Source organism: Apus apus, chromosome 3 (assembly GCF_020740795.1).
Source record: "Apus apus isolate bApuApu2 chromosome 3, bApuApu2.pri.cur, whole genome shotgun sequence".
In the NCBI taxonomy this organism is placed as follows: Eukaryota; Metazoa; Chordata; class Aves; order Apodiformes; family Apodidae; genus Apus; species Apus apus.
This window is the reverse complement of record NC_067284.1, coordinates 87,833,851-87,856,483: the sequence shown is the minus strand read 5'-3', so window position 1 is coordinate 87,856,483 and position 22,633 is coordinate 87,833,851. Positions and strand designations below refer to the sequence as shown.

At 43.5% G+C, this 22,633-nt stretch overlaps 1 protein-coding gene across 1 annotated transcript in view; it reads left to right on the top strand.

The window, feature by feature from the left end:
• The first annotated feature begins 39 nt into the window (after positions 1-39).
• The window catches only part of PGBD5 (piggyBac transposable element derived 5), a 68,504-nt gene continuing 45,910 nt past the window's right edge, over positions 40-22,633 (top strand). The window contains exon 1 of the mRNA XM_051615187.1: positions 40-638. Within this exon, the coding sequence (XP_051471147.1) occupies positions 203-638 (436 nt within the window). The 5' untranslated portion in view covers positions 40-202. The remainder of the gene's footprint in view (positions 639-22,633) is intronic.

The following is a 22,633-nucleotide window of genomic DNA, read 5'->3' as shown; positions in this document are numbered from 1 at the left end:
CCCCATGTCCCTGCACACACACAGGGGCGGGTGGTGCGGGCGGGAGCGGGAGGCAGGGCTCGGCGCTGGCGGGGCTACCCCCGGTGCCTGCCTGCCCGCTGCCGTGCCCGAGCCGTTCCTGCTGCTGGGCTGCTGCCTGCGGCCGCAGGACCCGGCCGAGCCGGGCCGAGGGGAGCGCGGGCGGCTGCTGCCGGCGGCCGAGATGATGGCGGAGGGCAGCGGCGGGCCGGCCCGGAGGAAGGCGCTGTCCCTGCTGGAGGCGGCCCGCTCCCGCTACGAGAGCCTGCAGATCTCCGACGACGTCTTCGGGGAGTCGGGGCAGGACAGCAGCGGGAACCCCTTCTACAGCACCTCATCTGACTCCCGCTCCGCCGCCTCTTCCCAGGACGAGGAGGACGAGGAGGAGGACGAGGGGCGCCCGGAGGGGCCGGGTCCGCGGGTTAGGGCGGCCCGGCGCCGCGCCCCCCGAGCGGCGGCCACGCCGGCGGAGCGGCGGCGGCAGCGGCAGGTCTGCGGCGGCCCCATCGCCGTCCCGGGCGGCCCCGGCCCTATGGAGGAGGAGGAGGAGGAAGCGGAGAAGGGGGGCTGGACCCGCTCGCTGCGAGACGTCCCACCCCCTCACTTCAAGGATGGCAGCGGTACGGTGGGGGGCGGGATGCCGGGACAGGGGACGGCGGGATGCGGGGAGGCTCCGGGCAGCCCTCGGGAGTGGAGGTGCCCGCCGGCGTGTCCGGAGCGCCGCGCCCAGGCCTGGGTTGCGGCAGGGCCGTGCCCGGCGGCGCCGAGGAAAGCAGCTCCTCCGGGCCCGGCTGTCGGCCCGCGCTGGGGCCTGGCCTCTGGCCTCGGGGGCGGCGGGGGCGGCGGGCCCGGTGCCCTCCCGGCAGCGGCCCTGCCCCTGTCCGGCCGCAGGTGCCCCGGGCCGGCCGCCCTGCTGCGGGGAGAGCCCGGCCGAGGCGAGGCCGCGTGTGCTTAGTCACAGGCAGCCCCTGCCCGGCGCTGCCCCGAGCGCAGACAGACCCAGGGGTCCCCCCGGAGCAGGGCGTGCTGCCCGGCGCCCGTGTCTGGCTGCGCGCCGGTGTGGCGGGTGGCTCCTCGCTGGCAGGTGGGGCGAGGCGGGGGACCTGCCCTGCGCTCTGCAGCAGGGCTCGGGGAGCGCGACCGGGCTTCCCTCGGGCTGCAGGGCTCCCCGTGTACCTGTCCCTGAGCTTAACCCTTCTTGCGTGGCTTTTGGCCAGAGGGAGTACCGACCGAGTGGTGAGATGACACTTCGTGACGTGCAGCAGCAGTGCACGGCAGTGAGATCCCCGTGGGCTGGCTTGGGCAGCAAGCTGCACCACGGGTTTGCCCGGGGAGGCATTACAGCGTGTCTGTCTGCAGGCCTCAACAGCCGACGTGACGGTGTAGCGGCCAGGCTTTGCAATATACAATAATAATAATCATAATAAAAGGTTATGAAGAGCAGGGATGTGAAATAAAACACTTGCATCTCAGAACAGGGTGTGATGATTGCTGTCATCCTCAAGATTACAGTTTGCCTGTCTTAACGCTGCTCGTCTTCACTGGCTGGGGTTTTGTTCTTTGGTAGTGTTTAGTTCCTTTATTTTTCTGCTAAAGGGTAAATGCACAAGAGTGCTGCTACACTTGGTGCTGAAATTTGTGCAACAGGGCAGGGAAAAGCCTATCTGAGGAAGCAGTGTGGGATGGGGGAGTAAGGTGGAGCCAGCACTGGAGCCCAGGGGAAGTTCTATCATGCTTCTGACAAATGTGCAAATAGAAGTTGCATCTACTTCTAGAAATAGCTAGACCCTGTAAAATGTTTAAATATCAAGCTGCTGTGCGTCTTATAAGAACTTTTATAAGAAGTTTTATTGAGGATTCTTATTCCAAGCATATCTAAGATCAGGTTCTGGACCAAAGGCTTCATAATACAATGCTATTTCAATGTCATCTATCACTTAATTTCTCTGCCTTTTCTGGCTTATTTCTTCATATCATTACTTTATAGTAATATTCATTTAACAGAAATGGCATCAGGACTTTAGTGCTGGTTTGGAAAAAAATTAAGTAGATGACCTATTAATTCAATAATTCAGATTTCCTTTGAAATAAAGGATTCTGATTTATGGTTGTCAGAAATAGATGCAGACATCCCTTGAGGAAAGTGTATGGATATTGCTGTGAATATTTCTTTGTAGTAATAGATGGAAAAGAAGTTGCTGCTGCCCTTTCATTCTGATGATGGTAGATGCTGCTGCTGTTCATAGCACGGTGATGTGGTTTGTCAGAAGTTCAGTTAGTGTCATGATTTGATATGTGTGAAATGTGTGCCCTCTGAGAGATTTTTATTTTGACTACTGAAATTCCAAGCTATGGAAACTACTGCATTATGTATAAGTAAGCTCTTATGATTCTAGTTTGTAGATTGACTGGTTTTAGACCATGCATATATCATAACTGGAGTTACACTAAACGTACTTTTACTGGCTCAGTTGTTACTTCATTGGACACTGTTCTGACCCAAGAGTTCAGATCCATATGTGCTGAGGAAAAGGTCTCCACTGAGGTGAAGACAGCTGTTCCTTGCAGGAACAGCACATCTTTCAGTCACTAGAGTACAAGCAAGACATGCAGTGTCAGACACTGAGCACAGGCAAAACCATATTCTCAGCTCCAAGGTGTTTGCTGTAAGAATCCTTTCTTTCTAGATTCTGAGCTTTAAATAAAGAGCTTTTCCTGAGACCAAGATAAAACTTTGGTTAGCACCAAAACTTCAGACCGCAGTTTTTTGGTCAAAATCTCAAGAGTGGCAGGTGCCTGACATCCTAGGGGCAGGTGCCTGACGTCATGTGATGCCAGAAGACAGATGTCCTTGTGGACTGGAGTCTCATGAGACTTCAGCTATGTCATTGCTGGAGTTAAATCCTTGAATCAGACTAGGATCAAACTTAAGTGTCAAGCTGTTTGGTTTGGGAGACTGCCGCTCCATGAAAGTGAAGGTGCAGAAGAGTAAAAGGTTTAAGTTAGTTAATGAGAATGAGCTAAAGCTCCCAAGAAAAAATATAAAGAGCAACTTACAAAACTGTTGTGGTCCTTTTAGCTATAAGATATACTGTATGTTTGGGGTTTTTTTTAATTTTTGGAGTAAATTACTTAATACTGGTTTTCCCTCCTCAGCCTCGATATTAAACTGATGTATTAAAAAAAGTATTGTATCCATCCCTAGAATTAGGTCTAAGCATAGTGTAACTGATACTTCAGCTCAAAAATATACTGGAGGCCCAGATGTGTTGGGGGCTGCTGGCAGTGTTAGATGGTTCAGGATGGACTCTCTCTGCAGTCAGTCACTGCGTGTGTTTGTGGTGATGCCTGCCTTGGTTATGTGGCAGGTTCTGAAAAACTTGGAAGGGTGTGTATTGAGTTTTGTGTCAGGATAGAAGTGACTGGATGGCATCGCTACTGTGGGTAGGTCAACATGTGAGTTTAAAAGGTTGATTGCATCCCTGATCAAATGTTGGATGCAGTCATTCTTTGGCATCTCTCTTCACATTCACATGAATCCACAGGGTAGAGAGGCCCCTAGGAAAGGAGTTCTAACCTCTGTCCAAACAGTACTTTAGTTCCAGAAGGAGGAACAACCTGGGGGCAGGACTTGTCCTGAGAGCAGGACAGGGTACGTTGTGAAAGTGCAGAAAGAATATGAGAAAAAATTTCTGCCAGGGCAGGGAAAGCATAATCTAAATGGAGAGAACGAGTTAACTATTAATACTTTAGTAACAAGGTGTTAAGTGCCAGTTGCTCAATGCAAATCCTTGATTTCTGATTGCTTTTGCCTCAGATTTCCTTCAAGAATGAGGTGACTTTGCATGGTGCTTTGCCTTGTTAGCTCAGTACTTTGGTCAGGAAATACTCCATAATAGCTAGAGGCACTGTTCATCCTGGTCTTTCTTTGTGGAAGGTCTTGGAAGGTGCAAATATTCCAGTACTGCTACAGCTTGATGTTCCTGAATTGGTGTAGCTTGTGTTCTCTTCGTAGAGTCCAATGCTTCGTATATTCATCTAGTTCAGTGACCAGAAAATGGGAACTTGGATGTAAGAGCACTTCCTACAGTTAGGGATAGTGTTTTAGGGTGATAACGACAGCAGGAAAATCTGAACAAATGTTAATGCTGAAGACCTCAAAGTTACAGCAAATCAGTGCTACTGTTTTCTTCATTTTCTATGTCCTCCAAACCCTGTTCTTAAGCCTAGACCCAAGGAGAAAATGTTAAGAAAGCTCATAGCTAAAAGAGCATGAAAACTCTTCAAGTTAATTCAAGAGTGTAACTAGCTTTCTGTGGATTTCCAGAGTATTTGTCTGAAATACTAAATGTGCTGTAAGTTACCATCTTTGAAAAACATGCCCTCGTAGAACAGCATGCTCGCAGGGACATAGACCATGTCTAGCAATCAGGCTCTCTTTGTCACCTTGAACAGGCTTAAATGACTATTTAAAGTAGTTTTAAAAATTTTATTTTATTTTATTAAATGAGAATGGTCTTTTCCAGAAAGACCAGGTTGTGGGAAACAGTCCCACATGGCTGCCATATGAGAGGTCATCTTCTGCATAAGGGAGGGTATGTTACCTGAGAGATGAAATGACACTGTGTGCCAGCTAAAGTCAGAGAAGCAAGGCACAGCTTTAAATTACAGGATGTGACCACCCTCACAATAAAAAAGGTTTTTCTTGCTTAATCACTGATGTCTGATTGCATGTCAGCTGATAGGATTTGACTCTTGATTGGATTTTTGTCAGTAGTGTTGTTATTTTATGAAGAAACTTTAATTTAGTTCCTTCAAGTTAGTCTCCAGTGAATCATACAACACACTACAATATGTATGGATTTAGCATGGAGTTGTTTATTTGACCTGTGTTCTGAATAGCTTTAGCAGAGCTAAACAGTGTAGTTAAATAATCAAGGGAGAGTAAAGTGATACAGGTAAGGGAAGAAAGGCTTTTAGCTGTTATTTGAATGGCTATAATTGTAACTGGGCAGAGAGTTGTAGGAGGTCTTTGCAGGATGTAGGGGAAGATCAAATGCGCAGTCTTCCCAAGTGTGTGGAAAGACAGAAGTGAAGGCAGCATTCCAGCAGCAGGGAGCCAGGAGGAAGAGCTGTTGAGTCAGGGTGGGCCATAAAAGGGCCATAGACATGCTACAGTCTAACAGTGGTGGTGATCTTGGATCAAGTCCTGAATTGAATCTGAAGGCTTTAGTCTTATAAGATTGAGGTCAATACCTAAAGATTCCAGAGGAGGAAGCAAAGCTATGAAAGCTACTTAGTTGCTTATGCCAGATTCTCCTTCAGAAATATCTGGGCCAAATTCTCTGACTGTAAGTGGATAAAGTGCTGCTGATGTGACTTGTTCATGCTTACTTAATGTCATCAGAGACTTGCATAACCAAAGAAAACACTGGAAAAAATGCATATCTATAGATTGTATTCTTGCGTTCTAAGTAGAAATTACTTACATCTTCCCAGAAGTATTGTGATGCTATCATTATGATAAATATATCGCAAAGATGTACACTACAACTTTGCAGATCTTTTATAGGATGACTTACATGTTTGAAGTTTTGCTAAATAAGCAAATTTTGCAAAGGCTCAATATCTCGTATGTCTTACAAGATCAAAATGTTCTTTTCAGTGGTTTTACTGGGTTTAGAGCACATTTTCCTGCTTCCGTCATCACTGAAGTGATGCAGGTCATGACAGCCTTATTGATTCTGAAATTTAGTGCAACTTCGTTATCTGTGTTACCTTCCTGCTTTTGCCCACGTCTTTGCTATTGAACATGTATTTGGAGAATAACCTAGTGTTGATAAACTTAACAGAAAAAGCTGTTCTTCTCTGCTTTTATACAGAGAACCAGTTTTGGCCAGTGCTTGAGAGATGGAAATCTGTAAGCACTGCAGATCAAGGTCTTCTCCATAGACACAACCTAGCCTTTTAAGAGAAAAAGTGTATTTATTCCTACATCTGTTACTGCATCTAATGAGTCTTTTTCCCCTTGCAGCTATTGATGGGGTCATTTACAATAAGTAGATTAGTTCCTACTCATGTCCCTTTGTCAGAAACAGTATAACTAGCAATTTCGTGGTCTGCATACTTCCGAGTCAACCTGGAGAGGAAATTAGCCTCTCTGCTGAGTCTAATGAGGATGCTAAGCATGGAGTTGACTTGCTAATTCTGTGTAAACTGCTAGGACACAGGAAGCTGCCCTGTATGTATGTCATATACTTAAAAGAAGCTGGAAATTTCTTTTAATTGTGCTTGTTCGTGTATATGTTTTGTTTCCTACCTATGCTCAAGTTTTTAAAATTTTGGATGGATTTAGCAGTTTGGAAATACAAGGTGCTTCCCAAAGAAGAGGTAATTGTGGATACAGCTACTATCTAGAGGTCAGTGGAAATTAATCCCTAAAATACCTCATCCTTCCAAACACTGCCAAAAATTGGACATGTTGTTAGAACACAGAACAGATGAACTGGAAAGGAATGCCTGAGAATACTAGCATTTGATGTTTCGCTTCCTTGTGGCAAGGCATCCTGATTCAGAGCTTATCCAAGCTCCCACTTCATATTCCATAAAGAACAGGATGTTAATCAGTCACTGGCTCTATCTGAAAATGAACAGACACAGAACTGAGTAGGTCTTTTAAAAACGAAGCCAGAGCTCCTATACTGAGGGACTGCAGGGAAATAGGCTTGGAAGACTTCTTAGCTTATTCTGGCTCTATGTAAGTTACTCCTGGATTATCTCCTGATTTTGTATGAAGACAACTGGTATTAGTGGCACATGATAGCAAACATGCTTTCAATTCTGCTTTCTTGGGCAGCATGAGGGATTTACAAGGCCTATGCTGACAAACTGTATTTTCCGTTAAGGAAGACAAAGAACAAAAACAAACAACTTCTATTCAGCAAAAAATACAAAGCTGTGCAGTTGAAAACTGGTCAAACTGAAGTGTAGTTGATGAGGCACACTCTAAGGATGCAAAAATCATGTCTTCTGGTACACAGGAGACTCAGAAGCAAAGAATCTTGTGTATGTCTCTATGGATGGGGGCAATTAGTGGTGTGTTGGATGGGAAGAATACTAAACTGAGATAAAAGATACAGCAAGCCTATCAGTGGGCACAAATGGAAGTGTTACTTCTAGTGGAGAAAAAGCATAAAAAAGACTTAAAGCACCTGCTGTTATAACTGTGATTCATTTCTGATTACATATGGCAGAGGTGGGTGTGTATGGAAGATTAAATTGGAGCAAAAAATGGTAACATATTTCTATTTTAAAGTTACTTATGAAATTTGCTGTTGTGGAAAGTCTGACTATCCAATGCATTTAGTCATCTCTGGGTTTTTTGAAAGGTAGGTGCTGGTGACTTCCCGGTGGGTAGTACTTGTAGGTATGCCATCTGGGTTCAGCTGTGGGTGTGTGTTTGTTCCCATTGATGTCATGATGCTGTCTACTGCTGGATGCACCCTGCTGATAATGGGCTTGGGCAATGTTCATCTTGTAAATTCATGCTCTGAAAAACTACTTTGAAGAGGGTGTATGTATTGGAACTCAGTGGCTTACAGCACTTGGGATGGAGATCTAGTTTTACTTATTCTGATCCAGTACAGGGAAAACAGTTCAACTGGACTGCAGGATGAGAGGTGGCCAGCCTTCCCCAGGGGTCAGAGGGGTGGCTCGGAAGCCTTCACTTGCTGCAGCAGCCTGGCAAAAATAAACCACTTTTGGTTTGGGGGAAGAGATTCCCAAGATTATCTTGAAAAGTATAAGATGCTCTTACATCTGTCATGCCGAGTTGTTAGATCATGGATATACATACATATGTGGATATAAATTTTTATTTAGCCTTTCAAAGGGATTCTAGCTTGCTGGTACGTGTTTGTGAATAGGAACATTAAATAAGAAGACCTTCCTAAAATAAAAGGCTTTTCATCGTTTCTTGGCCATCATAGTTATTTCTTACTTAAGAACTTGTCCTGTTATGTAGTTATTGGTTAGTTTGAGACGAAATAAAATACAATGTCTGAAGGTTTATACTGAGAGTCATAGAATCATTGAGGTTGGAAGGGACCTTAAAGATCATCTAGTTCCAACCCCCCTGCCACGAGCAGGGAACCCTACCACTAGACCAGGTTGCACAAAACCTCGTCCAACCTGGCCTTAAAAACTTCCAGGGGTGGGGCATCAACAACCTCCCTGGGCAACCCATTCCAGTTCCTCACCACCCTTAGAGTGAAGAATTTCTTCCTAATATCTAACCTAAATCTCCCCTCTCTCAGTTTAAAACCATTACCCCTTGTCCTATCAGTATCTCTTCTCTGATGAAAAGCCCCTCCCCAGCTTTCCTGTAGGCCCCCTTCAAATACTAGAAGACCACTCTAAGGTCTCCTTGGAGCCTTCTCTAGGCTTAACAGCCCCAATTTTCTTAGCCTGTCTTCATAGCAAAGGTGCTCCAGGCCTTTGATCATCTTGGTGGCCCTTCTCTGGACCCTCTCCAACAAGTCTATATCTTTCTTCTACTTGTGAGATCTGCGTAAATTCCTTGTTGCTGGCTTTGAAATTAAAATAAATTAAACACTAAGACTTGAAGTGCCTTTGAGTGATCTGTAGCTACTTTCAAGGTGCTAACATTGCTGCAAATAATCTCAGTCCTTTCTTTTAAGGGTAAGGAAAGCAGGCAATTTTAAGCATGTCATGAATCTTCCCCCATTGGGAAAAGAGTGATGGATTTTTGGAGTAAATGACATCTTGCTCTTTCCACTTGATGGGGTTGTACTTGATAAATAAGGAATGACCCTCTCAAAAAGGCCTTTCTTCATCTGCTTCTGTACTACTGGGTAATGACTCATGCTTAAACATAAGAGATGGTCTGAAGCAGGTTGTCAAGCCTCTACATTACCTGCCTGTCATGTTGCCCCATGGGGGCTCCCTCATGGCTAGGTGCTATGGGGGCTTCCCATAGGGGTCTGCCAGGGCAGGACTTGGCAGCCAGGGCCTGTCCCACTGCCCCAGTCCTGGGCATCTGGCACCTCCCTGGGGATAGGCCAAGGCCAGACTGGGATGTGGGCCTGGCTTGGCAGAGCCCATGGCTGGGCAGGGCTGTAAGGAGCTGGAGACCAGCCTAGCTAGGACAGGGACTGATGGCTGCAATGAGGTCCTGGGCCAGGGGGGGCTGGTAGTGGTCCCTAGAGCACTGACAGCAGCTCCTTGTAACCAACTCTTAAGCAAACACCATGGCTTTCTGTAATATCTCTTTCACAAAAGAGGTGTTGAGAAAGAATTCAGTGCTGACTGTTTGGGCTGCTCTTCCAGACCACTTCACAATGGCTCTGAGCTCTCCTTGCTCTGTCCCTACAGCTCGAGCTGTTGGGAGCCAGCCCTCCCTTCAGCTATGGAGAGCCTGGCTGCTGCCTGAGAGTAACTGGGAGATAATGCTGTCTTCTCATTAACTTTCTATTTCATAAGTGCCCTGCAAATCCCTTTTGCTTCAAATTGCCTTTGCCGTTTGTTTCTTGTCTATGAAACAAGGTACCAGCTTGTGGTGGTTTGGGTGCCTTTCGTGGTTGTGCATAGTTAGGGGCTACCTGAGCCTGGCAGGGGCCTGCCTCGGTCACTGTGTTCCCTGTCAGACTTACCTCTTTGTTTCTTCTCATGAATGAGAGGCAATTTCTTGAGGCAGGAGCCATCTCTGCATTGCTGGCTCTGAGTTTCACACTCTGCTTTGTGTTACACTAAATCTGTTGCAACAAACATCTTGCAGAGATTAAAATGTACAAGGGAAAGAAGCAAGCAGATGCAGAAACATCTGACTGAACAAATACAATCTAGTGCCTGTCAGGTATTCTCACAAAAATTGTCATTACGGCAGATGTCTGTTTCTGTCTCTGTTAGAATTCAATAAGGTCTGGTCGAGTATCTCAGAAAATGTGTTGCATAAAGATCTGGCAAAACCTTTAACATTCCAAGAGATTAATTTTTTAATATTTTTTTTTCTAACTGAGAATTTGAAACTGCCTTGCTGACTGGAGGCAGACATAACTGAATTTGTTTATTAAACTTCTAGGTAACATGAAGTTGAGAGGGTCTCCATGTGCACTGGAGGACAGGCTGAGAATTTGCAAGGTTCTTGACAACCTGAAATAGCCCAAGGGGGAAAAAGAGGCACAGTGCAAGAAAGAAATGCTTAGTGTGAAGGCAGCAGTGACTAACAGCAGAAGTGGAACATGGAGGGGAAAGGGAAGAATTGTTTAGGTGGAAAAAGAACTGTATGTTGAAGCTGAACACCAAACAAATGTGACTCAGTGTCATGTTGTTGTGAAAAGACACAGGGTGTACAAGAAACTATCTGCCTTATCCACTCTGAAAACTGAATATAAGGGATAAGTATAAATTGAATTATCAGACATGATAGAAACTCTCAAACAGACAGTGCAGTGCTGCGGAAGATGAGGTGTGTCACCTAAGGGCAAGTGGTGCTAACCTGTTGTAATAGACTGACAACCAGTATGTGTGCTGTATGGGGAGAGAGGCCTGGACTAAAGTACTTCCTGAAGGTCCCTTCCAGCACTCTTCTGTTTTAGATTGGTTAAGATGAATGCAAACAATAGAGAAGCTGCGTAGTAGCAAATTGTATGTTGCATTACTATGCAAAAGAGTTTTTGCTTGCATTTCCTGTGTGAGTTTTGGGAGCAGGGAGAAAACTCTGTAGCTTGCGGGAAGGAACTGTGCTCACAGAAGGCCTCCTGATCCACTAAGGTAAAACTCCCTCCTTCCCTTTGCCCCCAGTTAAAGTGGCCCAGGCACACCTGACAGTTACTTAGGGTATTGTTACCACCCTTTCTTTTATGGTAATGAGTTGTGTGCCCATGTATCTAGTATCTCTGCTCAAATGACTAATTCTGAGCCTCATTCTCTGTGTTAAAAACACTAATCTTCTTATGCCAGGGATGCCTGATACAATGCAACGTTTTGGAGGCACTTAGTTACTGCGTCATCTGGTGCCTAGGTTTGCACTTGCATTAATCCACAACTCTTCTCTCAGTCAAGGATCTGGGTAAAGAAGAGACATTCATACTCTTACTTATCCCTATTGCTGCCAATGAACAAGTACCTAGCTAGGAACAGAACAGATACATTCTGCTATCCTGTAAGTAATATATTAGAAGCTTACCCACTAAAAACAATTCTTAGGTGACCTGTCTATGACACAGTTGTCTGGATGTCCTTGATTAGTCTTTCCTCTAAAATCTATTCAGTCTTTGAGGAGTATTGAGATCAAGGTAATTAGTTTAAAGTTGCCAGATCTCTTATTTCACTTTAAAAGTCTTTGTTTTCTCAGTTCAATGTGCTACCTTGAACATGGTATTTACTTAGGTTCTTGTTACGGGGCTCCTACTATTAGAGGATTAGAAACAAGAATCTATACAAAACTGCAAGATTTGAATTTTTTGTGTTTGTCACAGGTCCTGCAGCTCCTGCTGTCCTGTACTCAGACTCATGAAACTTATTTTCGTACAAACTGTTTTAGTTGCCTTGAAAACTAAGGCAAAATCCTGGCCCTGACAGCTGAAGCATGCCTAAGTTATAATACATCCCTGAAAATTGTACTGATCTCACTTCCTTCTTCCCTTTAATTTTCATTTTATTTGGTTAAAGAGCATTTTGAATCTTTCTGTACAAGATGCAGCTGTTTCTGGTTAGATGCGAGTGTAGCCGGAAGTACGGAATCCTACATTCCTACTCGACTGGAGTAAATACAAACCATGTTGAGCTCTGTGAAGTGGAAATTAAAGGGCTAGCACCTTCCTGCTTTCAGGGACAGATGGGTATAAAATATTCAGCTATGGATATTTTTAAATTGATACTGTCAAAGTGGATCCTGAATATGAAATTGTTCTAGGAATATGAAGTGGACCTGACGCTGTTAATACTGCTGTTTAGATTGCACCAGTTTTTAACTCCTTTTCTTTTCTTTTTGGCTGTTGGCTATCACTCCCTGAATCAATGAAAAGGAACTAAGTGAGCATTAGTTTCTTTCTAAAAGCAGCTATTTGCATTGTATGATGAAGCAGAACCATTTGATAGCATTTTATGGGCCGATATTGCAGTTGAGTGAGTGAAATGTTAAAAACCAAACCTTTTCTTAAGGTCTTTTGCTGGAAGGTTGACTGAAAAGGGGTCTGAGTATTGACCTGAAGCAGCTTGACATAGAGAAGTATCCTACCAATTGTTCTAATGTCAGCCTTCTTCCTAAGATAAAAGGAAGATGCGATTCTTTCTTTTTAAGCTGAAATGGGCGGCTAAAGGGAGAATGCTTCAGCACAATACTTTAATCAGAAAAGGAGCAAGAAATGAGTATAGCAAAAGCCGTTCAAAACTTTACTTTGAAGCTTTATGTTTCTACTGGATCCTTTTAATCTGTGCTATAACCTTTTCCTAACCTGCTATTCTCTGCTACAGCATTTGGTTTCATTAATTGTATTTTGCTTCCTAGAATCCTTTGTTGTAATAAAAACCAATGTTTCTCTTACATCTTAATATAGGTCCTGTCAATACTTCACATTTCAACATCATGTTCTTAGTCATTATGAAGCTTCCTTTTTTTATTCCTCTGGGCTCTGCTGGGCACCATGTCTCCATTGTTCCTGTTAAAATTGCAAGTAGTCTGGGGCAGGGGTTCATTGTTCAATTTTTGCTGCTTAGTAAGCCCAGGCTTTTTGCAATTTTGCTCTGCCCCATGTGCCCAGGTCTGTTCCTGCAGGAGGAGAAGTTTAAAGGTCTTATGTAAAAATAGCTGATGGGGGTGACAGCCTTTTGGATTGCCCTTGCTGAAAGATGGCTTGCTTGAGTTCAGTCCTTAATAGACAGCACATTTATAGTGAGAAGAACCTGTAGGCTCTAACAGCATCTCCTTGTGATGAAAAAGTTAGTTGATGTCAAGAGACAGGCCATGTGAAACCAGACTTTTCCTGTTCTCATGTTCATAGTGTCACATAAAGATGATAGCTAGTACTTCTAACATACTAAAGTGATGGCCAAATGCCCCTGACCATGCTGCTCACCCACACCCTCTGCAGCTGATGTTCCAGATCTGTCACACCCATCACAACATAAAACTTAGCATTAAAAAGCTGGAAGGAATGGAGTGTGCAGCTCAACAAAATCTGAGTTTCAGATCTGAAGGGAGTGGTGCTTATCTATGGGTTTTGTTATCCCATGATTAATCAACCTTCTGTTTGGATGAATGTCAGCTGTCCCTGAATAGAGTTCTGAGGGAGCATTTTATTGGGACTGATGTGTGAATGCATCTGTGCTCCTGTTGCCTAGTAGAAGAGAGAAGTGGAAGTTTAGAGGCTAATGCACTGAGTAATGTGCCTAATTCTCTGCAGCAAGCATTTAAGGAATATTCTCCCCTCTCCTCCTTCTCTATTGGTGGAGAGGGGATTGAGTCTCCTATGTTTGGTTGTTCCCTTGCTTTCACAGTGTACCCCCAAGTCCCTTATCCCCCAGACATTGGTTCTAGAGCCAGGAGGATGTGGCCAAAGCTAGGTGATAAATTCTATAAAGAAAAAAGTGCGGCTATTGCTTTCCCTCCCCTCTTTGAGACTAGCTGAACTCACTGTTCTGCCTACTGGTGGAGCTTAAATGCTTCCTAAAGAGAGAAGACACACAAGTACATTTGAAGTTTTGTTTTATGTGACCACTGTTGTAGACAGTCATTTCAAGTTGCCTTGTCAGTAATTTAGAATGGGGAGAAGAATGTAAATTACCTTTAAAACTCAAGAAAAAACTTAGGTGTTCTAAAAAGTCTTTAAGTGCCTCTTTTTTATTGTACCTTTAAGGACTCTGTATTATACTTCTCACTACTCATTCTTTTATAGTTACTCCTGGTTTTGCACAGACTGCATCACTTGAAATTATTGTATTTCTGTTGCTAACTTGTTAGGAGCAACCTTGGGCCATAAGAAAAGTATGTACTCTTGCATCAAAACCAGGCACTTCAGTGTAGGGTTGCACTGGTGCCTGAGAATAATTCAATCATTGTAGCGTAAAGTTGAGTATCTGCCTCAAATGCTCTCTGCTGGACTGAAGCCTTAAGAGACCTTAGAAGAGATTAGTGTTTATCAGTTAACTCCCAAACTGTAGCTTCAAAAATTTCTTAAGAAATCCTTTTTGAAGTTTGATGAACAGTACAACCTGTTGGCTTTGACTATACAAGGAACTTAAGTGCCTGACATTGTTACATGCTTAAAACAACGGCAAGTTGTATGACTGGATTGCTCCCTAAACAGCATTTAATTAGCTTTTAATAAACATTTTATACACTTATAAAAGAAATAAGTTTGTTACCAGATCTGAATATAAGTGGTAGAAACTAAGACCTATGATCAGAAGGAAAAACTCATGTTCCCTTAAGAACACATCAGTTGCAATTTGCTTGTCAAGATTTGAGAAGAACAGACAGACTCTATTGAGCAATAGTTGTAAAGCCCTAAAGGGAGGACAGTATGGGTGGAGAAAAGACTGCAGAGGATTTTTATGATAAAAAGACATTTACCTCTTTTCCTACCACAGACTTGCTTATAGGATTAAGAATTTGCATGGCTGACTGCACAATGAATGTGTGCTCTGGAGACTTATTTCCACTAGATAAAATCACAAGACTGTTAAACATCCTTTTGATTTGGGAGTGACACAAATTAAAATACTGAAAAGGTGAGTGTTGAAGAATTTTAATATAGTACATTATGCTTTGAATCCAGAGAAGTATATAAATACATGCTTAAATAAATGCATATGTGGTACTACTATAATGATATAGTCTCATAACATGCTAATAGCAGGCTGACAGGAAAACTGTTACACCTATGCAAAACTACCTGTGGCTGATGCTGCCACTCCCCTGTTCTTAGAAGAAAACCAGTTTTCTAGGGAGTGCAAAGGGAAATTACTCCTTTTCAAAGCAAACTGGTTATACTGGGATAAAACCTACAGGTTGTTCAGCTGAAGCTTATAGCATTTAAGCACATGCTCTGATAAAGTGAGGGTGAACTGTGTCTGTTAGGTTGCTTTAGTCCTGAACGCTGTTACTAAAGAACTCTTAAGAGCGGTGTTCTCCAAATGTTTTTTGTTCATGCACCCCAGTCAGTGGAAGTTTTCTGAGCAGTACCTCCTATCTATAGGAGGTATAATTTTTTGTAAAATATATACATGTACTACTGTATGAATATACTACATACATTATAAAACATACACAAAACCAGAAGTTTTAAAATGGATGAGACAAAGATGAAATAAACAGTATTTAAAAATGTATTTTATTTATTAATGTTACAAACAAATACTTTCTTCCAGCACCTCAACCAATTGTCTTGTACACTCCCTAGGATGGGCACAGCCCAAGTTGGAGACCACTGCACTAGGAGCTATGAAAGCATCTTGAGGTTCACATGTGGGCAAGCAGACAGTGCCTGTCAAGCAGGGCTGTGGTCATTTCTGTCCAGCTCTGCCAGACTACTTCAGTCCAGGCCCAAAGAGAATTTCTAGAGTATCTGGCCTCTCTCTGCCCGGCATGCTACCAGACCCAAATCTAATATTTAGCTGTGATGAAAAGTGGTACGTTCATCTGCTTCCTCTGTCTTCTCTCCCCTCCCCGAATAAATTTTATCTAGCTTGCATAGAGTGCTTGAGGGTTTTATGACAATAGGTTATAAAAACTCCGGGCCCAGCCTTACTAATGATCTGAAGCCTTTTTTTCCACTAAAACATAGATGGGAGTTACAGCACTTTGGACGTAGTGGAATCTGGCCCTAAGGGAGGAATGTAATAAATTCTTGATGTGGAAGGGAAAATGCTACCTATTGAGGGCTGTTCACAGTTAGGAGGAAAGGAGTTGTGTCAGAGATGATAGAAGAAGCTGATGGGTTTGAATGACATGCAGCAGGTCTCTTTCTTAATTTTTTTTTTATGAGGCGGTCAACATAAATAAAGGATGAATGCAGAGAAATGCTGCTTAAAACCTTTGTGAACATGGCAACATGCAGATGAGAAAGTAGAAGAGCAGTACAAAGGAGCAAGTCTGTCTTAATACAAAGCCAGCTTTAGCAGTTGAGTGTGGAAGACTTAGGAAGCAGGAGGCTCCCTGTGGAGATGCATATTCTTCTTCTGTATTTGCCTTGCTGTTCCTTCACACAGAGCCAAAAGAGCAGGGAGAGACTTAGCAATCAAAACTTGAGGTTCTCTGATACTCCTTTTCCTGGGGGATTCCATATTCAAGGAGCGCTTAAACACCAAATCAGAAAATGAAAGAAGGTTTGGAAACAGATGAGCATTCTTGATGCCAGAGCTGCAATGCTCTTATCCTAGCTGGAGCAGCAGCATAGGCTGATCTCACCTGACAAGCAAGTTGACACTGAGGTTTCTGATAAATGAAAACTGACTGAGGTAGTGTCTCGGTGAGGGCATGAAGGAAGGTCTCAGCTTTCTACAAAACACTGCAATAAAGAAGCAGAGATGCTTGGATGTCAGAGGCAATAAAAGGAAGAAGTTTTGCTATGTGAGAGCACTGACTTGCTTAAATAATCCTCAATTGTTCATTATTTAAGTGGAGGCTGTGAGGCTTCTAGAGAATTGAGTTTTCCATGTAGAAAATGTTGGGGTGCTATATACTGGTGTGCTCCACACAGATGTTGGGCATTTCCTTGCCAGCAGGGACTGGCCAAGTCAAGAAAGGGAATTGGAACAGCAGCTTCATGTGAGTTGTTTCACATCTGCTGTGGAATTAAATTTATTTTGGTGGTTGGCTGACTGGGCTATACAGAAGAGTACATTTCTGCCTTTGCTCACTTGCAGAAATTAGTACATCACCTTTTTTGTTTGTCTTTTGTTGTTAAGCCTATGGAATTTGAATCCACACTTTTAAGGTTTTGAAAGTTTCCATTATGTTGAGGAAGGTTGAAGAGGGTGTAGGTGTGGCATAGTCATACCTCTGGATTGGAGGAAAAGAGGCAGGGAATACAACTTTCAGCACTTTCATGTAATATTAAACCATTTTAAAAATGAAAGAGAAAAGTCTCCAGCAGCAGACTTCCTTCACCAGTGGTTATGGCGTTCAATCTGTGCTTACCTGCTGGTTAGGTATTCCTTGCCAGAAAGGGTTTAATGGAATAATGATGTATGGAAGTATGAGTCTAGACATCAGTACTGTGTTAATTCACATGGGGCCAATGCTTGGGAGCAAGGGAGAGAAGTGGAACAGGAACCAGAGGGGGTTGGGACATCTAATTTTTCTTTAAGAGCAGCCACAGGCTGGCCAGACACAGATCTTTATTCTGTGACTTACAACTGAATAACGTGCAGTTGGACACACTCCTGAGCAACGCTGACCACCTGCTATATCTGACAGCTAATCCTTGTCTTAAAACACATATCCCTAGACACAGAAGTTGTAGACTTGAAGAGTTCATACTAACATAACCCTCATCACTTAAGTGAAATGCCAAAAGAACAGGAAACTTTGAGGTAATGCAGTGTCTTAAAACATACAGCAGGAAGGTGGGGGTGGAGAGGAGGGGGGAAGCAGCGGAGAACTGGAGCCTGGGGAAGGTCAGGGTCAGGTAACAAGCAAGCAGCTGGGGAAGGCTGGAAATGTGCAGAATGGAGCAAAGGAAAACAGTGCATTGGTCCCAGTGCCAGCCTGAGACGCAGATAAGCCAGAAGCACAGATGATATGATTAGCCAAAGATAGCAGAGCATATCAGTCACAGAGTAAAACATTCAGGGAGGCTGACTCCCAATTCAGGAGGAGGAATTCCTGAGGTCCAATTCAGGATCTCAAGAAATACTTGCTCTGGCTTGGTGGGCAGGCAGTTTGGAAGGGCAGCACCACTTCTGTCTTTAAGTAGCAGTCAAAATTCACAGCCCTTATTTAAATAGGAATTTTTCCAGTTACTTGTCACCAAGTAAATACACTATCATATCATGACATCTTAAGCCAGCCTGATATGAAAGCAGCAGCTTACATCTTTCCCCTTTTAGAAAATCAATCTATAAGTAGATAAGAGCACACAGGACAGGATATAAGACCAGGGCTTTTTGCATTACAGTGCAAAAAACATACTCGGAAATGTCCTTATTACTGTTAATAAAACAGTACCTTAAGCATGCCATTGACTCTATCTTTGGCCTCTAATCAGTCACAGAATTTTGTTCTAGAAAATTTTTTCCAAATCATAGAGGATTTAGCTCTGGTATAGTAATCCAAAGATCTGTTCTGAAGACTGTGCACTTCTTCTTATAGAAGAAGAATTTAGCTAGGAAACATGAAGCTTCAGTCACTGAGGTCTTGAGCTATAAATGTCCTAATCTGTGGTTACAGAATGAGAAGCTCTTCTTTCTGTTGAGATAATGCCCAGAAGCCTCTGTAGGAATCCTTGATATGAAGTGCTTGGCACTTAGCAACCAGAAGGACACGCTTTGCAGTGGTGGTTCCCATGTTGCTCATTTAAATTTACCTTGCGGGTGCATCCTATATAATTATACCTGCAAGTACAAGAAACCAATGTTTGGGTCTGTTTTTTTATATAGCAGAAAGATTTATTTGCTTTGTCTTCCACTCCACTACTTAATGTCCCAGATTTCATCACCAACAATCTTTTTTTTTTTTTTTTTCAATGTGAGCATACCATGAAGTTCTTTGAAAATCTCTGTTGTATGAAAACTATGTTGCTGCTAAGTTCAAAATGAGAAATACAAGCTACTTCCTCCTTTTGTAAGCTGAGGTATGTTCTTACAGTGATTAAATACTACTAAGTCTTTCAGCTTTTATTGGTTCACACATTGGCAGCCCCCAAGAAACATGTAGAAGATTATCTCCAAGTGTAGCTGTGATCTGGTCTGCTGGATGGCTACCAGGGAGCAGTGCCTGTCTGGTGACCGAAGATCTTTTCCCTGCCTGATCTCAGAGTACAGCATACTAATACTGTGTTTGAGGAGATGAACTTTGGCTCCAAAATAACAAAGCAACTCTCCTGAAAGGCTGTGGAGGAAGACACGATACTCTTAATTGAAAACCTAGTTCCACGGCCTAGTTCCTGCCTTCTTCTGCCCCAGCAGCTGTGCAGCGCAGCGTGGGGTGAGATGGCTGCCGGGTGCTGAGCAGTTTCGCTGACTGCACACAGGAACTGGGCAGAGGTGGCAGGAGCAGTGCCAAGTTGCTGAGGGACTGCTATTTCTAGATCCCACTCTGCCTTCACTGCAGTGTTTAGCTCTGAGTCTTGCTCTCTGCAGATACAACTCCCTGAAAGCCTTCCCTGGGGGTACAGTGGTTTGTAAACATGTCTGTGTCACCCTGAAGTTAACACAGGTGGTACAAGTAGTAAATCAACTTTTTTTGCAGTGATTCTTTTTTTCTCTCTCCTCTTTCCCCTTCTTCCCCTTCCCCTCTCTTTCTTCATTTTGTAGCTGAAGAAATTATCTCATTTCTCAAAACTGGGAAAAGGAAGCTTATTAGGAAGCTTAAGCAGTTGGAGTGCTTGTGGAGTGTGTCATGTATCCTGCATGTAGTAAGAGGATTAAGGATGTTCATGTGCATGGTATATAGAAGTCATTTATTGAACTTCCCATCTGCTTGGGCTTGGCTCTTTTGAATTCAGATATTCAGACAGCCTGTAGCACTGGTCACTTCTAAGGACAGAACAAGGATGGAAGAAAAAAGCAGCCTAACAAGAGAAGCAGGAGTGGAAGAGCAAAAAGGAGAGGAAGTGCACAAAGTGATACTGTGCATACGTAAAGGAGCCCAGGCCTTAGCAACAAAACACATTTTCTTCAGCTTGTAGCCCTAAAGCACCAGTGAGGTTCCTTTGTCAACTAGTCTGGGGTGAGCACAGCAGAGAAACCTTGTCTTACTGGGCAGTTTGTGAAACTCATTTAGAAGTCCATGTGGATGCTTTCCTACAGAGAGCAGTAAAATTCAAGGGAGGCTGGTACAGCGCAAAGGAAGCAGGTTTGGAAAAACAGCCTAAGTATCATTCCCATATAGTTCCTGGCACCAGCCTCCTCTGGCAGATTCTGGGTTTTGAGCTCTTCTAGCTGGACTGCAGCAAGAGTGCCCACCTCATCACCCTCTCCCAAGTGGGTGCAGTAGTAGCTGCTTAGTTCTGTGCATGGGAAGTATCATTGGGGATGATGTGCTTGCTCTAACAACTATTCTCTGTCTTCTCTAGGAAGAGGCTGTAGCTGCTGGGAAGCGATTACACAGACCAGTGCTGTAGCTCCCTTAGCTCATGTGGGATGGAGTTGAATCATTAGGAAATTCTGTACTGAAATGAATGTTCTTGTATGAAAATATTGTCTCTGATGCTTTACTGAACTGTCTGGATTTCCAGTTGATAAATACCTTTCCCTTTCCTTTTCCCTTTCCCTTGTTCCCTTTCCCTTTTATATTTTTTTTGACAAAGTAGAAAGCCATTTCACCACAAGATTTGCTCAAAAACAAGAGTTTAATTTTACATTGGCATATGTGTGTGTTGCATGTAAACGCAGGAGTTGATGTGAGCATCTCATTACTTGGGTCACTTGCTTATTAACTTTTACTTACAAAAGATAAATTAAATGTCCTGATGATTTGCCTGGAAAACATACTAGACTATTTTCCCTTCTTCAAACAGAAAATCCCTCCTTTTGGAGGCACGGTCTGTATAGCAAATATTGCTAATGCTTATACAGGTGGATTTTTTTTAATTGCTAGAAAGGAGCAATTAGCATGCAAGTAATTGTATTTGTGAACAGTGTGCTCTTGAACAGACCAGGATCCTGGGAGAGAAAGATGTGAAGATTAATTGCATCTGCAAAAGTTGCTAGTACAAGGGGCTCCCCCCCAAGGGACCATCCCAAAACAACCTTCTGAAGTTTAGTTACAAGGGTCACCCTGCTGACAAGAGAAGTTTTGCTGACATAAAACTATCCATACTGCTTTGTAGAGCTATTTCATAAATGTACACAGCTGTGCCTAGGACCAGATGTGAAACTGCTCTGTGAAAAAACAAAATCTGTATTATAGGTGATGTATGAAATCAACATGTTGATGGTTGTCTCTGACCTAGATACGCTCAGTGTCAGCAGGACTGTCAGGAGCAGCCAGTCTGCTCTGATGGTTGCGTGCAGTAAAATGTTAATGGAGGACTGCAGTAGCAAAAGCAAGTGCAGTGGACTATTACCATGGAAGCTGCTGCAGCAGGAATTCCTCTGATGAGGGACAAGTGGGCTCAGTCCCATAGCCAAGTGAATAATGTGCAAAGGAATATGTAAGCTGACACAATGTTGTACTGTTTCAGCACTGACACTGCTGCCTGAAGTCGTTTGGCTTTTGAAAGTTATTTTAACCATAAGGCTGTGTACCTGTGTTTGGGAGGTTCTGTTGGATGTTGATAATGGTGTTTGGATTGGTAGGTTGTAATATTGCACCACAGAAATGAAGTGAGTATATAATTAAAGGTGTCAGCATTACCCACAGTGGGCTTTTTATTCTTTCTGCTTCACTTGTCACAGCTTGAAGGCTTTGTAGCTTTAAAACATGATGGTAAACACAAGTAAATGCTCTTTTAATTGAATGTTTTTGGCTGTGGCTTGAATCTACAACAAGCCACACTTCCATGGAAGACTGCCACAACCTCTCTCACATGTTCTCATTCTTGTACCAGTGCTGTTGGTGGTACAGCATTTGGTCAGTGGGAAGAGCATAAAACTTGCCTGCTTGATCCCCTGAAGATGACCAGAAATGTAACTGTCTTCATATGGTGTCTCATCACATGTGGTAACCTGTTGAGTGACAGCCAAAGTCCTTTACCCTTGGCATCCCAGTCTTGTTTTTGGTGCCTCACTGAAGTTCTTCACCTTTTCTGGGCTGAGCTGCCAGGTAGCACACAGCAGCGTGGGGCAGAAGGAATGGGCAGGGCACCTTCATTATCACCCCGGGCCTTGGGAGGCCACTGTCACATCAAGTGGGAAGGCTGTCTTGTGTTGGGTGGGAACAGGTACATTGCTTGTCCCTACCTATCCCTGGTGGGCATGCTAGACTTGACTCTCAAGGGTTTTGCTATGATGCTGAAGAAAGTTAGATGAGAATCTGGATCCAGTCACAGCAGGGAAACAAGTTGAATTGCAGCAAGTTTCCTAGTTTACTAAATACTTTGCTAAATTTTACCATTTAGTTTAAATTTTACTGTTGGGTTTACTTAATAAGTTCTTTATTTAACTTGTTATAACTCAGCGCTGTCTGGTGTGGAGGCCAGGGACTCTTTTGGAGTGAGTGCAGAGCAGTCAGCTGTGTGCTGGTTTTCAGTCCCTTTTCATTTGTCCTTGGATTGCTTTTAGACCCAGCTTTTAATTCTCTCTATGGATAGAAGTCAGACTGCAATGTGTGGATCATTTTATTGCTGACGCTGTGAGGAAAACAATCCTTTTTAATGCTGGGGAAGGAAGAGAAGCCATTCACAGAAGCCGTTTGAAACCATTTTTGTGACTATGGTTGTTATGTGCAGACATGGAGGCAAAGATTTACATACAGAGGCTGCAAAAGTGC